Consider the following 17,911-nt stretch of genomic DNA (forward strand, 5'->3'; position numbering starts at 1 on the left):
GACCCTTAATCAAGCACTGTGCCTCTAAATCTGTTAGAAGACACTAACAACATAAGAATAATATAAGGCCAAAGTTTGATCCTTGAGGTACACCAGTATCAATATTAACACCCTCAGAAACTGCACCTTTTCTGAGACATCAATGACCTATTTTCTTAATTCATTTAAACTTACACAATGACTGATATTGCCTTGGAAGTAATTAATAATGCAAATAATGAAAAATTGCTTTTATTAAGAATAAAATTGTACAAAAATTAATTGAAATTTTTTTGAGATCGTGGTACTTCAACAGAAAAATCTCTTCATATAAGCAATCTTTTTCAATGTGTTATGTCATAGTAACAGAATCATTCTTAAAAATTTGTTTGGAAAAGATTAACAAAATATATTATAAATGTATTTAATAAACACGTTTATCTGACATGGCTTTGAATACAATTTTATCTCTAGCAATTGACAACGTATGTATTTTAAAGCAATAACTTGGAATAAAAACAATGCTTATATGACAGAATTTTCAACTCAGTCGTCATGTCTTTATTCAATTCATGAAATGTGCAAATTCGGAATTCCAATCTCTCAGGAAAACATCCTCCAGGTCTTTTCTAATAAATGTGTCTCCTTCAATAATAACCCCAACACCTGCTGTGTCTATGAAGTAATCACCTGACCAGTTGGAAGTTCCTATCAAGCACAAAAAAAAATTTACATTAATTTTTTTTTTTAACTTCACCCTGCATATTTCATTACTAGTACCTATGTAAGCAATGTTGTCTGTGACCATGTATTTATTATGATTGACCCTTGCATAAGGTATTTTGCTTTGATCTGCTGAACTTGGAACGACGAATAGTTTCTATTTTCATAAAAAGCCAAATGCATAACATACATTCTTATTTTCGGACACATCATGTTTTTTGTACATACCACAGACACCTTAACGTTCTTGAATGAGTTTGTAATATCAACAATGGATTGCAAAAAATACTTTTCTTCTTTTGAAGTGTGATTCCATGAGCTTATCAACAGCCTCACTTCCACTTTTTGGTCGATTGCAGCCGCTCTCAACGCATTATCAATCATTGGCCAAAATCTAAAATATATTACTATTCTATCACAAGGCAGATCGATAAAAACATATAAAAATTTTTACTTAGGTTTTGGGGTATATATCCTTAATGGTACATAGTCCATTACAGCAACATAAATAAATTTTTCAGCCTTGCTGATAGTTTTCACAATACTATTTCCATCGTTTTCTCTTCCTGGTGGACAAAGTTCAGGTGGTGAACTCTGCAAATATGAAACAACATAATCCAATGGTTTTAAACCAATAGCTTCAATAATTTACCGATAAGTAGACAGATGTTTTGGTATCATTAAGAAATAACTGCATTGGATTATTATTGTTAAATATCGTTGACAAATCTTTCGGCCAATTTGAAGGGATCTTTGCATCTGGAACACTCATTATCCAATACACCTAAGCATTGAATATGCAATACGGTACTCTTTAAATGGACAAATGCTGAATTTATTTATGGATACGTACATTGAAAATTTTTCCTAGATCCTCAATGAGACAAGTACAATTCTTAATGTAAATTCCCATTTCTTTAACTTGTGTTAATGATCGCCAATCGGTGTTAGCACTACCGATGTAAGCTGTCTTTCTATCGGCGATCCAAAGCTTCGTATGAAGAACACCATTGCCACTAATCAATCTTGGTAAGTTCAAACTCCTTACCTTCCGAGTAATACATTCACATAAATAAAAACAATAAAAAATATTCCAAATAGAAAGCTTAAATATTTGTTATTATAATATAAATTTCTATTTGGGGAGAGGGCAAAATTATTTTATTGTTTGATAGTTACCTCTTGGTCTACCTAACCTCACTGATTTTTGTTGGTACAGTGTCAAAAACTGAAGATGGCGAAATGCCGAAACGTGCCTGTACCGAAAAAAATCAACTAGGATAAGCAGACCAAGATAACAGGTAACTATCAATAGGTTTATCACCCTGCAGACTACAAGAGGAAATCGATAAAAATATTTCAGCTCGGAAACTTACTTCGGCAGCTTTTTTTTTGCTTAACACTTCTGTATCAGTGTTAGGGGTCATTTTTGATGGCTCACTCTGGACAATTTTCACATTGACCTTACCGCCTTGTCCAATTTCCAACAACTTGGCAAAAATTTCTTCGCCTTTGTCTGATGAAGGGTATTTAGTTAAACCGGGTTCTCTGGAAACATCTCCATCTCTTAAAGTCCAGTAGAAAGATGCAATTTCTAATGAACTGTTGGCACTCAGTATCATTTCTTTCCAGACATCAAATGTAGAAGGAAAAGGTGTCGTTCCATTTTTGTACACCATTCCTTCTGGTATCGTTTCCACTAAGCTGAAACTGTAATCGCAACATAATTATTTACATAAAATTCTATTTATTGTGTTTACACAACTGGAGAAAACATACACACAATGTTGCTGGCATTTGTTCATAATTAATTTAAGCTCTTCCGACCTGCTTTGTTTTTCGGCTGCATCGAGTAATGGTAATAGTACAACAAGTACAATAAGAAGTAGTATGATAGTTATCGGGATACAAGACGGTTTAAACCAACTATTCTTCCCCCATCTAGACATAATGAATCTTAAATTGGTACTATCACAAGTCAAATGAATATCAAATTTATTATCCTCTCTATTATCTGAGAAAATGGAGTGGTTTTTTTTTGACACTTACTTATCATTGTAGCCACCACCAAAATCATCGTGATCAGACCTTAGCATAAACCTGGAATCCCATTCATCGTAGTCGTCAGATCTTAATGAACCCCTGCCAACATGTTGCTGCAACATATGCCAATAATTTTATTTTAAAAAAATCATTAAATTCGGGTTAAACACAGATTCATTAACACATCTTGTTGATAATTTATATATAATTTACAAACTAAAACAAGGTAAACACTGCAGATATGATAATACATCAATCATGTTGTGCAATGACAAAACAAACGAAATTTTATCTTGAGGAGCACATTGCTTAACAGGTATTTCTTTGATATAACAAAAATACGTTTACGTAGAATTTTCAAGTGTTTTTGACTCAATAATCCTAACTAATGATTGCAGTGGGTATTCAGATTACAGAGGGTGTTAAAAAATTAGATTCATATAAACAAAAAACAATTTCAACACAACAAAATATTATTATTGCATACACAAAACTTTAAACCTATTAGAATATACATTATATACTGTCAATTAAAAAAAAAATAATAAAAATTGTTTAATTTTTTCTTTATTGCTTTCTCCCCCTCTCATTTTTAAGCAGTATTTTAATGACACAAGAAAAATATAGAGTGATCTAAACATTTAATTTATTAGTAATGAAGGAAGGTGGATTCAATGAACAAAAATTTTTTTTAGAAAAATAGTATAGTCTGATCTGGTCTTGGTCTTTCTTACGACCCCATACACTCACTCTAACACACTCTTTCTCTCTCTCTCTTCCTTACTAACTTACCCTCTCTTACTCACTTTCACTCTCAGTCATTCACTGAAAATCTCTCATACTCTCTCTGATACTCCCATGCTCACTCACTCACACTCTCTCTTTCTTTCTCTCTCTCTCCCTCTCTCTTACTAATTTACTCTCTCTTACTCACTTAAAATCTTTCTCTTTCTCTCTCTCTCTCTCACTCTCTCCCATGCTCACTCATTCTGGCACTCATTACACTCTCTCTCTCTTACTATTTTATTCTTTCTTACTCTCTCACTTTCACTCGCAGTCACTCACTTAAAATATCTCTTTCTGTCTCTCACTCTCTCTCTCCCATGCTCACTAACTCCCTTTCTTACTCTCTCTTTTTCTCACGCTTGCTCACTCATTCCTCCATTTTCACTCTCAGTACTCATTTACAATCTCTCACTTACTCTTTATCACTCATGCTCACTCACTTACTCTCTCTTTCACTCTCAGTCACTTACTTACAGTCTCTCATTTACTCTCTAGGGGGGAAGGGAGGTGATGGATTCATTGAGCAATCAAAATTCTTGAAAAATGGTGTAGTCTATGCTGGTCTTGGACTTTTGTAGACCACGTTCACTCACACTCTATCTCTCTCTCTCTCTCTCTCTCTCTCTCTCTCTCTCTCTCACACACACACACACACTCTCTCTCTCTCCGTGTTATTCATTTACTCTCTTTCATACTCAAACACTCACTCTCTCATCTCCTTTCCACCCAAGTAATGATGTTTAATTTGTTTCCTTTAAAATTTTTTAATTTCTTATAACCTTGTGTAGCATTATTGTTCAGTTCTGATTAATGGAATGTCAAATTTAGGATTACGAAGAGAGTACATAGCGATCACATGAACTAGATGAACAGAAAACCAATACTAATTTCAGGTACATTATTTTTTATTTTCTTTATTGTAATAAAACAAAGAATGCAGAAGAATCTTTTAAACAAGGAACTTATCACTAAAGAAACTTACTGGGGGCTGTTCCTCCTTTTTTGATTGTTTCCATTTGAATACCATTATTGTATCACTCTGCTCGTTTTTGACCCAAATTAAATCATCACAGATCAATTATAAAATGTTAAATGTAAGTAAGGCTAATGAATGAAGAAGGTACACGAGAGGAAAATCGTGAATAAGTCAAAATAGCTGAGTAGTAATAAACTTTATCAAAGAAAACTAGTAGGGAACCCTGAATGTGGAGGGGACAATGCAGTTGCAGGTTGAAAGAGGGGAGGACACATGGACTTGGACTTGGACAATCCAGAATTCCAGATTCCAGACCATCACATTTTACATCAACATAATTACACGTGGAGAATTGTTATATAATATTGTATGGTTCTTATCAGATTATGATATTATCTGAATGGTTATGACCATGGAAATAATTCTGTATTGCTTATATATCACAGAATTGTTTTTTTTTTTTTTTTTTTTTTTTTTGATTGGGCAGTTGCTTACTTGCATCCATTTTATTTAGTGGTTTTATTATTAAAAAAAAAAAATAAATAAATAAATATACAATGTATCAAATATACGAAATGGCACTGTAAAAAAATATCAAATTTGTTTGCCCTGGGCCATTGTAGCTCTTTTCTTATTGTATGTTTGGCATTTTACAATCGAGTGTGTTAAGGAAATCGAAACAACGGAAAGACCACTTTAAAAACTTATGAAGTTTTCGGTTTAAGTGTTAGATGTCTCGACCATTTTCCACTCGCGGATACTTAAAATCACGGTATGGTCTTGATGAAAAAGCAAATTCTCTGCAAAGTTACTGCCAAGTTTTCAAAGTATTTAAAGGACAACAGGGTAAAACAAACTTAAATTTGTAGATATATTTATGTTTGTTGAATTCATGTTGAACCAACTACCAGTAAGTGACCCTGTGCCGGCTCAACATAAGTTCACCGACTCACAGAACAAAACCCATCATATTTACAATTGTTTTGCAACAATGAAGACCTTAAAATAGGTCGAAAGCTTGGCAGTAGCAGCTGAATTTGCTTTTCCATCAAGACTATACTGTGAAAAAATCTAACATTTTAATTATTAAAGTTGTTTTAGAACATCTATCAATTTTTAAATATTTTAAAAAGTTATTGTTAGTTTATTGTTCAAACAAAACATTTTCAAGTTTACAATAGATTACTGGGAATGGTTTTGGAGCTTGCATATCTAATCAAACGCAGTATATGTCCTAAACCAAATTTTTAGTTTCAATTTGTAGTATCTAGTGTTAAAACAATTTTATTAATTTAAAACTTGTTTCATTCCCATCTGCTATCTATCAACACATTACTATCTACGCATTCCACAACTCAAGTAACAACAGGCAGTTTAAATATTTGTGCAGAGTTAAGCCTATTATTTCTTGTAGTCCACTGGCAATTTCAGTTTTTGTACTTTACAGTAAATTACAAACCTGCTGCGAGAATCACCCACCCTGGGTATTGGCTTTCTGGGTCAGACCTAGTTCTTGACTGACCCAACTGATGAGGCCGGGTTACAGGACCATTTCAGCTTCCAACACAATCAGTTCCTGATTTCAAACCCATCCACACTCTCAATCAATCTTAAACACATTCTTTCTTCTTTAAATACCATACATTCCATTAGGGAAAGTTCTCGATATTCCTCATCACCCTTTAAACCTATTATAAAACTAACCTAGTTGTGGGTTGAAAGTAGTCAATATTCCACTATCAACCCTCTCACAAAATAAATATCTTTAAATGAAAATGAACCTATGAGACGAAAGACATGTGTAAAACCCCAGAATGGAATTCATATAAAAATATGGCTGTCAAAGACCTGCCCTGAATAGACTTTTGCTACAAACTATAAAGGAGTAAAGAACTCTGTTCAAATCCAATAGACAAATCTAGACTTAGTTCCAACTTCCTCTCCCTCTCATTTGACTTACATCAGGAAAGTACAGAACTTACAAACTTACAGAAAAAATTGGAGGACTGGGATGATCGTGGGCGATCAAAACGAGAAATTTTGAAATAAACTGACTGACAAACTTCATAATTTGACTTGACTATACTAGGAAAAAGTTTGGAATGCATAATCAAGTTCAGCCAAAGTATACTGGGTATATCAAGTGAAGCTCTAACTACGAAATCCAGTAGTGCCCTTATTACCTCTACTGACCTTCGCTGCACCATCTGGATAAAGCATTAGAAAAGAATTCACTAATTTCATGGTCTGTTTGACCAGTTAATATATTACAATTAATTAAGGTTTTTAGTTGAGATAAAAAAGAAATGGCACGAGTGGGATTCGAACCCACGATCTTCGGCTAGATACGCCGCTGCTCTACCACTTGAGCTATCGTGACCTCGATCCACTTGGACATCAACTTCCCATCTCAACCTCCAAGATCATGCCATTGATTTTTTTATCTCAACTAAAAACCTTAATTAATTGTAATTTATTAGAATAGAAGTTCAACATCAAAAACTTAAGGAAAATTCTCCCAAGAATAATTAAAGGGTGCTGTACAATATCATTTAATGCAGCGTGTGTACTGGTAGGAGAAACTCTCATAAAATTGAAAATTAAGGAAGATGTTTATGGCTATGATGGCATAATCCTCAGAAAATAAATGGACTGGATTATAACTTGATTTATATGAACCAATCCATTCATGTCCTCTAGGATAGAGAATTTTCAGTTTAGATCGAGGAAGTATTCACACCAATTTCCATATTTCACCGACGAAAGGAAGAGGATGGAGGCTAAATCCTGAGATGGGTGAAGTCACACGTCGGAACAAAAGAAAAGCGGACCGATTGGGAAAAAAATCTGCGATCTGATGGCTGTAATCAGTAAAGTCCTCAAAAGTTATGCAATAAAAGCAGCGAGAAATAAAAGCTTGGGAGTTTAAATGGAAAAATAGCACAACAGGAGCAGCAAGGAAAGCGTTTTTTCAAACATTGAATTTCGCTTCATTGCCGACCTCCAACCAAGCTACATAAAATGACCCAGTTTCTGAGCGGACATGACAAGGTAAAATCCTACATACATTTAATATCACCTATGATCCAACATGTTCAAATGGTCTACAAGTAGATCAAACTAGGTACCACGTCATGTTTGTCCAATGTTCGAAGAACCAAGGAGTATCTTAATAAAAGGAGTTTTTTTAAACGGTGAAAGTTGGCCAGCCGAAAAGACTGATCTAATTAAAATATTAGTTAAAAAATTGTTAATTAAATAAAATATTGAAATTTAATTAAGTGACAACAATTAATTTTAAACATGTAACTTAATAAAAGCAATCATATTTTGTTTATTTGTTTATTGAAATATTATGTAAAAAGCTAATAATAATTAATGATATTAGTACCTGTAAATTCGTTACATGTATGTATTAATTTTAACGTACATGCAGAATAAACTCCCTTTCTCCAGGATGTACTGGAGGGAAAAACTACGAAAGAGTACGTTTTGTAAAGAATTGAGGCAGATGGAATATAATAAATTAAGTAAAATATGTTCCATAATAATGGATTCAAACCGCATTGGGTCAGCCGTAATCGAGAATCGAAGTGGCAATAAACCACACAATCTCATTTCGGGTTTAACATTTCGTCGGATACAAAAACGATTGGGAAATCTTAAACCTTAATCTATTTATTCTTCTAGAAGCTTCACTTATTATTTTTCACCTTTAATATAAATACTATTGTAAATTGAAAAGATGGAACGTTATTTACACGACGGGTTGACGGTTTATCGACGGGTCGTTAAATTATCGGATGGAATGCCCGAAAATTGATTCCATACGAAATGTACAGCAAATTAATTTCGGACGGATAAGAAATAAAGGTAAAAAGCTTTTGAAACGGGGTTTGACAATATCCTAGGAAGAATTAATCAATTAGACAGCTACGCTTTTGTACATAGTACAAAAACATGCATATTGATTAAGCTTCAAACTCAACAAGAATAAGTTAACAATTTGAATATAATGCATATAATATTTCACTACTCAGAAATAAATAAACTTTATGTAACCATTATTTAAAAAAGAAAAATAAATTGTAAAGAGTGTTCACATTGTCCGTTGTTTGTGTTTAATAGATATACCTTTTTTTCTATTCTTTTATATAAAATTCACCCATACGGGATATTTGGTTTCTTCTATCCCGAGGAATATCGAGTACTTTGGGATGAGTGTGTGGCGTCTGGAGATGAAAGTAATTTAATAGCGCGAATGGAGTAGGTTCGACCACGCTTCGAGGAATATCGAGTACCATCGTGGATTCAATATGTCCAAACTTTTATCTTTGTATCGGATTTTGTGTTTAGGTTGATTTATTGGAATGCAAAAATAATTTGTAAGCGTAAATTTTGACAATCCGTTTATACCAGCTCCGAAGAATATCAATACTCTGGGGTGATTGTGTGGCTCTGAAGAGTGAAAGTAATTTATTAGCGCGAATGAAATAGGTTCCCCCACGCCCCGAGAATTATCCAATACTCTCGTGGAATGACTGGGACCAGAATTTTATCTTTGTGTTTAGGTTGATTTATTGGAATGAACAAGTAATTTATTAGTGTAATTTCGAATGCTCGGGACGTAATTCTCATACAAGCCTCTCTCAGGAATAATTTGGTTTCATAAAAATTGTTTGATTAAACACTTCAAAAATCTATGTAATGTCTTCTACCAAGGTTCTAAAAATATTCTGGTCCTCTTATAATACTAATAGTAATATTGTTTTAAATGCAAATTATAATTATATTATAATTATAATTATAAAGACTTAGGGGACCCCTTCCAAACCATTATTTCTTTATCATTACATATTTCATTAACAGTAAATCATTTTTTTTTGCATCATTGCTGCTAGGTCTTACATCTCGCAATATTTATTAGAATCTCGTCGTGTTTATTTTGATTTAGTGTTTATTTATAAATTAATAAATAATAGAATCGATTGTGCATTATTGCTTTCTCACCTAAATATCTTAATCTATTCCACAATGAAAGAATTTCTTTCAATGTCTTCATTCCTCACATTCCTCATGATTATCTTTTTCATTCTGGTATCTGACTACAGAAATTAGTTGATAACTTTATTCAGAAGTTTCGAGATTTGTTCTAATTGCTTATTATATAATTACAATAAGGTAATGTTTATGTTTATTTCTATATGAATAGATTTCTGATTATTTTTCCATTAATCTTTTAAATTTTGAAATTTACTTTTTTAACTAATTTGACTCTTTGTTGTATATTTTTTACAAATGTATAATGTAAGTTTTCGTTTTTTCATATGGATAAATTTGTATTTTTTATTGGAAAATGTATCGCGCATTGTATTTTGTGCATCTGCCCATTGAAATTAAAAAAATTAATAAACAATTAATTAAAAACAACCGACATTCGAAAATTGATCGACCGATACTTTTCCGCCGCAGATAAGGGAAGAAATAAAAACTACAAAATTTAAATTTATCAGCGGTGTTTCAGACAACTAGAGAAATATTTCCACTTCCAAGAAATAACAGGGCCATCAATTAAATGTGTACAATTAATTACCGTGGTGGAACAATCCCACTAATGTTGGCGTGAAGCCGCATCTGACAAGGACAACCTAGGGGAATAAACATTTCAGATATGATCACTAATGATTAAACAAGACTTGCAAACTGCCCAACAGAAAACTCAATCTAAATAAATTCAATTCTATTCCTTTATAACCTAATTTTCAAAACAAATTGTCTTTAAACTGGGGTGACAAAAGCCCTGCTAATTTGCGAATGGAAAATAAATAATGAAATAGTCTAAAATCGACTCTGTTTACTTGTTTCTATCTTTCGTACCCATGGAAGGATCGACTTGTAGACTATCTCACATCACCATGCGATTATTCCATCAGCAAAATTCACCCCGTGGAAATATAAAATCGAGGATTCAGGGCCATTCGTCATTTTATCAGTTCGATTAATACATTTTTCGGTCAAATTTTACTCTACCTCAATCGAAATTTAAATAAAATAAATTCCCTCTGGTTTATTTATTGATGTTTGCAATTGAGCAATATGCATTACATAACAAGCAAATGGACTAAATGCTGTTGCATGATTTGTCAGACAAGAGTCATGTTTCCATTGGTAACAAATGTATATAGTGCAAAGTATATAAATTTATTTATTATTATTATTCGTGTTTCTTAATGACCTGTGGTTTCATAATTTAGTGAAGTCGTGAGGAACGATCAAGAATGAGGTAGTTTAGAAAAACATCTTTTTCATACTTTTGCCGACGTTTCGACCTTTATAGGGTCATCTTCAGTGCGTAAAGTGCGGTGCTATTCTTGTATGATATGTCATGTACATATCACTTTCACACAAAACCAATAACCAATACACCAATATGACACCACAAGAGTAGCACCACACTAAAATAACAATAGAAATCGTGAGAAAAGGTCAAGAATGAGATAGTTTAAAAAAACACCATTTTCCTTTTTTGCCGACGTTTCGGCCTTTATTTGGGCCATATTCAGGGCATAAAGTGTGGTGCTACTCACTCAAGTTAATCACACTAGTAATACAAAAAATGGTTTAGGTAGTAGCAAAAACTTAATAATAAAAATAATTTCTGTAATATAGGAGGGCTTAACGTCCAACTACCTGTCGTGGACAGGTCCAATGTCCAATCAATTTACAATATAATTTTCCATACTATAATTCACTGCAAAACTATGAGCTTTGCCGGGATTCGACCCCCCCTGGGGCAAATACGAATCAGATGTCTAACCACTCGGCTACCACGATTCCTAAAATTTAATAAATAACTTAATAAGTAATAGTATGACATTTTCTGAATAAAAGTTTTCAAAGACTGAAGGTCTTAAAGTACGTGGAAAATTCGCAATTAACTGTTATTTAAGTTTTGTATAAATTTATATATTGAAATCGTTGATGCGCAGATAAAAACGATTAGAGCTTTTTTTTTCAACAACCCTTATTCCGATCCAAAACAATGGGCTATGCCCAACTTGTCATACCAACTAAAAATGCCTGGTAGTTGACCTACCAGGAATAAACCCATGCCGAGCATCATTCATTAAGCATTCTCATTTTTTATATCATTTATATGCTGACCTACCTGCATACTCCAACAACAACGGATTATACCGCAATTTTATCCTCTATTTCTGATCCTATCTAAGGTACGCTCAGCATCCAGCCTTGAGCTTATCGAAGTCTGGCGCAAAGAGTGGAGAACGAAAGTGAATGAAGAAAATTATACCCAGTATACGTCAACAACAAAGAGATTAGGACTACACCCAGACAGAAAACTTAACAGAAGACTTTGGACAAATACGAAGACTTCTAAGACCGAAACCCGTCTTGACTCAACACTAAACTAACCTTACACAAGACCTTACTACACCGCTTTGGACTACGGAGGGGAACTGTGAGGCTCTGCCAAGCCATCTAACATTCAGCGCATCCAATCAAAAGTCCTCAAAAAAATCGACAAAACTCCTTACTGCGTCATTCACCTCACTATCCACATCGAATTGATTAATTCCCGATTCCAAAAGTTTCACATCAACCTCTCGATTTCTAGATTCACACCACTAACCCTCCTGCTCGTACCCATCGGGAGAACTCGACTATGTCCTCGAGACCTCCTTTCCCTCACACCGAGTACCATCTTGGCTCTCATGGCCTCTGGGTGCAGTGCTGGCATTCGTGTTATTGCTGTGATCGCGTGAAAAAAGGGTCATATTTATATATCAGGTATAAAGGTTTAACCAGATTCATAGTACAGGGTTTCAGAATAATAGCCGTGACGTAGTCAGGATCAGGGATATCATTACTGTCTAATCTTAACAACTTATTAACTATGAAAAGTAAAACGGTCTCATCACTATAACAAGAAGAGAGGATCACAGAAGAATATTGACTGGAAATTAATTTCTAAAGTCTTGGCAAAAACATCGTCTACATCACCATCATTAACTTTCAGAATATTGGAGATAAATAGTCGTACCCAATGGGGTTTGTACAGGTTGTTTGTTTGAAAAAACGTCTTCACGCCCTATTTTCTTTAATACGTGTCAATTTACGAACAGATGTCGATGAGGCGGAATTGAGTGGCCTTCATTTTCCAAAGATCGACCGATGTTGCAACAATACGCGTTTTTCTTCAATAAACATTGAGTACCGCTGTGTTGGCAATTTTGATAGATAAGGTCGCAAGAATATCATTTTGTATATTAAACAATGTATTGATTTTTACCTAAAAACGAAAAGGTAATCGGAAATCTCATAAATGTGAAAATCGTCTCAGTTCAATTTCCATCTTGAATAAATTTGTTGAAACGACTAAATAAATTTTACTCTATAAACATTGCTACAGAATATCAATTACTGAATGTAGTTTTAACAAGTATGTCACAACATACTCATTTTGTTTATTCTTCTCGTTGCACAATAGAACAACAGCTTAGTCGTGCGGTGAGAGGGATTGATGTAGGTCGATTGAAATTACAGGCAAAATCGAACTCACGGTCAGTTTCAGAATATTAAACGCCGGCAAATTATCTCCAGTAGTCGTCTCAACCAAAGTTATTTAATACGAAAAGTGGTAAACGTTATCATAAATTTGTTTCGACGTTAACCTTTTGTCTTGTTATTGATTCGTAAAGGGCGAAGAGACGTTATTCGTTCTTGTCGTATATGAACTACTTTGCATTTTCCTCTCTGCCGTGTTAACCGCAAGGTCAGAAATACAATTCCATGCTATCGTTACGAATGCTCAGAAATTTGCTGAACAATCAATAGAATACCATAATTATTAAGAAAAATGGCGATTTGGCAAATTTGCAAATTCTGCCTTTTATGGGAGTGGTTACATGTTTTTAATAAGATGGAACTTCTAGGACTACCGGATGGGGGTGCGTTAAAAACCTCCTTCCTTTCACGCTAATAAATGACATTCATTCCAATAAATTAACATAAACTCCCGTTACAAAAATAGAAGTCTGGTCAAATTCACTTCCCCAGAGTACTCGATATTCCTCAGAGCGGGATTAAGAAAACCCTTGCTTTCACGCTAATAAATTACATTCATCCTAATAAATTAACATAAAATACAACTCCCGTTACAAAAATAAAAGTCCTGTCATATTCACTCTCCCAGAGTACTCAATATTCCTCGCGGCGGTTTTAAACACTCCTTTCGCTCTAATAAATTACTTTCACTCTCCAGACGTCACACACTCTCCTCAGAGAACTCGATGTTCCTCGGGGTGGGTATAAACCACCTATTCACGCTAATAAATTATATTGATTCCAATAAATTAACATAAAAGCAACTCCCAACACAAAAATAAAAGTCTGGTCACAAGCACTCCCTCAGAGTACTCGATATTCCTCGGAGTGGGGTTAAGAGAACCTTTCCTTTCACGCTAATAAATGACATTCATTTCAATAAATTAAAATAAAAACAACTCCCAATACAAAAATAGAAGTCTGGTCACATTCACTCCCTCAGAGTACTCGATATTCCTCGGAGCGGGGTTAAGAGAACCCTTCCTTTCACGCTAATAAATGACATTCATTCCAATAAATTAACATAAAAGCAACTCCCGTTACAAAAAATGAAGTCTGGCGACATGCACTTCCCTAGAGTACTTGATATTACTCGTGGCGGGTTTAAACCCTCCATTCACTCTAATAAATTACTTCCACTCTCCAGACGTCACACACTCTCCCTATATGTAAGATCCCCCCTATTTACGCTAACCGTTGCCCTTGCTCGACGACCTGAAAAAGTGCCTTAGCTCTTTAGGGTGTAAATCCATATTCTACTATACGAATCGAGAATACCTTTTAAATATGAAAGACGATATAGTTGACAGGTGGAAGAATAAACTTAAAAGACAATCGACACTTGCCTCAACTTGCAATTTTACCCTGGGTTCAGAATGATATCGAGTTTAACTTTTCCTGAACAATATTTGTTTTTTAGTTTAGCCATTAAGAAAATGAAGTTATTAGTTTAGTTAAGACTAGCTATTTTTAAAACATTAAAAATATTCTTCAATGGAAATTATTATAAAATTTGTTTAGTTTGCAACATATATGTTCAAAAAAAAGTTGCACCATATTATGTTTGATTGTCCAACTTACCACCCTCTAAAAAGCCATTTTCATTTGTAAATATGCACAGTGTAATTATAAAATTATAGAAAATTATGTTTTAATGAAAACCAGCAAAAAACAAATGATTTATTTTTATTTTTTGGTGTTTTAAGGTTGAGAGCCTTTGCGTTATCAGAATGAGCATACTAATACTCGAATATAGCAGCTGAATAGAGATATGTATAGTTAGTGTAATATTTAAAAGAAATAATTGCATATCTGTTTAAGCTAATCATTTATTTATCTATTCAAATCCTGTTTATTTTGTTTGTTTGCGGTTATTTCTTCATGTACTGTTTTTCAAAATGTTAAGATCTTATTTTTCAAATTACGTTTTAATTTGTAATGATAAGTGTTTGACATCACCTACCCTTTGTATATATAATACTTACTGTAATAGAATAAACAATTTCTAGAACTGATCATGATGATGATAGTCTTACAATTCATGTTATGATTTAAAATTTGCTTTTCATACTTGTGATGATAATGATGAGTGTCCTTGCTTGCCTATCCCTTTTGCTCACAGTGATAGATATCTTGGTGTGACATTGGACTCGAATTTGAGATTTAATTTATGTATTCATTGTTTGGTTTCCCGTCTGAGAAAGCTCTTTTATAAATCTAGAATTTTACGCAACTTTATGAAAATTGAAGTCTTAAGGGAAATATATTTTTCTCTTGCACAATCCATAATAGCCTATGGTATTGTTTCCTCGGGAGGTACTAATAAATGGTACATTAATACTCTGGGTGTAACTATAAACTCGCTTCTTAAAATCATTTTACGTAAACCGTATAGGTATAATACGAAACAATTATACAGTGAATTTAAAGCCCTGAATCTATACCAAATCTTTCTTAAATGTTCATGTTTGTACATATATAAAAATAAAATGAGGGAAAATTCGAAAGGTGGCTTGAGGTGGGAAGTTACTGTCCGAATGGATCGAAGTCACGATAGCTCAAGTGGTAGAGCAGTGGATTATTTAGCCGAAGGTCGTGGGTTCGAATCCCGCTCGTGAGATGCGGTCTGGTGTGATATAGGTTTCAGAAAAACATTTTCTTTATCAAGATTAAATAAAAAGAAAAAAAATGTTTGTAAATCCCAGGCCCTGAAGATGATCTCAATAAAGATCGAAACGTTGGCACGATAAAGACTAAACTACATCACACCTGACCGCATCTCACGATTTCTGATTAATTATCGATTAACGGTCACTAATCACCACACACCTTACATAAAGATTAATTAATTGAAAAATATAAAAATAATCTTGTAACTAGTTACATCAGTGATTATAACACAATTCATTGGCTAACTCAAATTTTTACAAAGTAAAAACTTGGCAATATTACAACTTTTCATTAAAGCACTTCGGTTTTTTTTTTTTTTTTTAATATAAAAAGATGATTATTATTCAAAATTTTAAAAACTACAAAGAAGGCAAAAAATTTATAATTTCAAAATTTTTAAAGTGTAGTTAAGATATTTTAAAACCAAGATTTAATTTGGTTGATTTTTTCATGCTACAAGTTTATTCTTTATTATGTTTGTTTTTCATTTTGTAGAGATATATTCTGTTTATTTCTCTGATGATATCCAAAAACTCCTGCTGTCTAGTACAAGCTTTGCTTTTTAACAGCAGGCAGAGGTGTACCAAAGTATTATTTTTTGCTATAAATTTATATGTAATGTACATTCTTGCAAATAAAGATTTATTATTATTATTATGTCGAGAGACGTGGCTGTAGAACTCCTTCAACTTGATGATGAGCTATAAGCTTGAATCGTTGAAAACAACAATTTCTATTCTATTCAAATCCCGATACAAAAATAGAAGTCTGGACATTTTTACTCATCCAAAGTATTGGATTTTTCCTGTAAATCCCCTCCATTATCGCTACAACTTACTTTTACTCTCTAGATATCACACACCTACTCAAAACATAATAAATATTCGATCTGAGTTATTACATCATAACAAATTAATGTAATCCGGGGGAAGAAATGGAGACAAATATCGATAAAAATAAACGTTGAACATTTTGCGGAAGGTGTAAAAAAAGTTTGGCCAGGTTTCTATCAATAGCCGATTTTCCGGTTTGTCAAGAAACGTGCCGTGTAATCGTCATCAGGACTAAAACAGGCGATGTGTATATTTCAATCTGAATACTCCCACGAGTGAAATTTCTGTGAAGTGGCGTCTGGGAAAAATCACGCTGTCCCCCCTTTCATGTTTGTACCTAGCAGAAAAAAATTTATCGTTTATGTAAACCCTTTTCAAATAGTTGCTCCTTGTGCTTCAGTGTTGTCTATTTTGAGTAAATATTATCTTTATTTGGTACTTTTTTGTTTAGTTGATTTAGTTTAGTAAGGGAATGTTTATGGTCAAAGGTGAATTTTGTTTTTTACAAGTGGAATTTTCATAAAAAATCTTGTATACTTAACATTACGACTTATTTATGTACAGATTACATGAAAGTAGTTCATGTTGTACCTGCCGAGGCTGTGGTATGAAAACGACAAGAGGTCTTTCGTCCTCGCGCTCCAGAGGCGGCCCCCTTAGTAAAATGTGATACGCCTGAGCTCCGATTTGAAAAAGCCCATCCTGGACGATGTTGTTTTTTTTCCTTCCCCACCTCATGCTTTCCTGCCGTCTTCAGACGTTTAACTGCCACCCCTCGGTGCACGCTTTGCCACCGCCGGCTAAGCACGCATGCTCCTCCACGATTGTCGAACGCGTTGTTAGCAATTTTTGACGCCGCCTGTCAAATTGTTGATGCGTGTTTCGTTCTCCACTTTCGATCGAAAACAGTCCGTTATTTCATGATGTTGACCAACACCATCGGCGAAGGTGAAACAATGAACTTGAACGTTATCGCCAAAACGTGTTTACTTCTAAAAAAATTCCTTCCTCTCGATTGATCCGAAGAATTTCTGCTGCTGTGTACTACTTACAAACAAACATAAACAGTCATAAATGCAGTAATTGACCAACAATATCCTACTTGGACTTCAACCCTTTGTCTCTGATCTTCTGTTGGTTTTGATTCTGGACATTTTATCAAGCTGAATTTTGTACAATCTACAATTTTACACAATATACAACACAAACAAATTAACACGGGACTCTAAATCTAGCATATTGATTTAGTTTAACCGTGGTAGTAGCAATTGCAGTA

At 33.8% G+C, this 17,911-nt stretch overlaps 1 protein-coding gene across 2 annotated transcripts; it reads right to left on the reverse strand.

Moving 5' to 3' along the window:
- Positions 1-378: 378 nt before the first annotated feature.
- LOC106665258 (phospholipase D3-like) lies at positions 379-17,388 on the reverse strand. Of its 2 annotated transcripts, none has more exons than XM_014391570.2 (10): positions 17,227-17,388; positions 2,752-2,858; positions 2,482-2,643; positions 2,079-2,412; positions 1,556-1,750; positions 1,355-1,486; positions 1,157-1,296; positions 931-1,096; positions 760-859; positions 379-687 (listed from the first exon to the last, which is right to left on the reverse strand). In XM_014391570.2, exons 1-10 carry the CDS (start codon positions 17,371-17,373, stop codon positions 545-547), a joined length of 1,626 nt encoding a protein of 541 aa, XP_014247056.1. In that variant the 5' UTR covers positions 17,374-17,388; the 3' UTR covers positions 379-544. The 2 variants fall into 2 exon arrangements, with proteins under 2 accessions (XP_014247056.1, XP_014247065.1); XM_014391579.2 differs by lacking the exon at positions 17,227-17,388 and adding an exon at positions 4,514-4,756.
- Positions 17,389-17,911: the final 523 nt, after the last annotated feature.

This window comes from Cimex lectularius, unplaced genomic scaffold (assembly GCF_000648675.2).
Source record: "Cimex lectularius strain Harlan isolate CLEC.00 unplaced genomic scaffold, Clec_2.1 scaffold23, whole genome shotgun sequence".
In the NCBI taxonomy this organism is placed as follows: domain Eukaryota; kingdom Metazoa; phylum Arthropoda; class Insecta; order Hemiptera; family Cimicidae; genus Cimex; species Cimex lectularius.

Excerpts from the sequence above, each read along its gene's own strand:
- LOC106665258 (XM_014391570.2), bottom strand. The coding sequence starts at position 17,373 with ATGAGGTGGGGAAGGAAAAAAAACAACATCGTCCAGGATGGGCTTTTT. Across the intron at positions 2,859-17,226 it reads TCATACCACAGCCTCGGCAG|CAACATGTTGGCAGGGGTTC; the intron begins GTACAACATGAA and ends CATATGTTGCAG. Across the intron at positions 1,097-1,156 it reads ATATATACCCCAAAACCTAA|ATTTTGGCCAATGATTGATA; the intron begins GTAAAAATTTTT and ends AATATATTTTAG.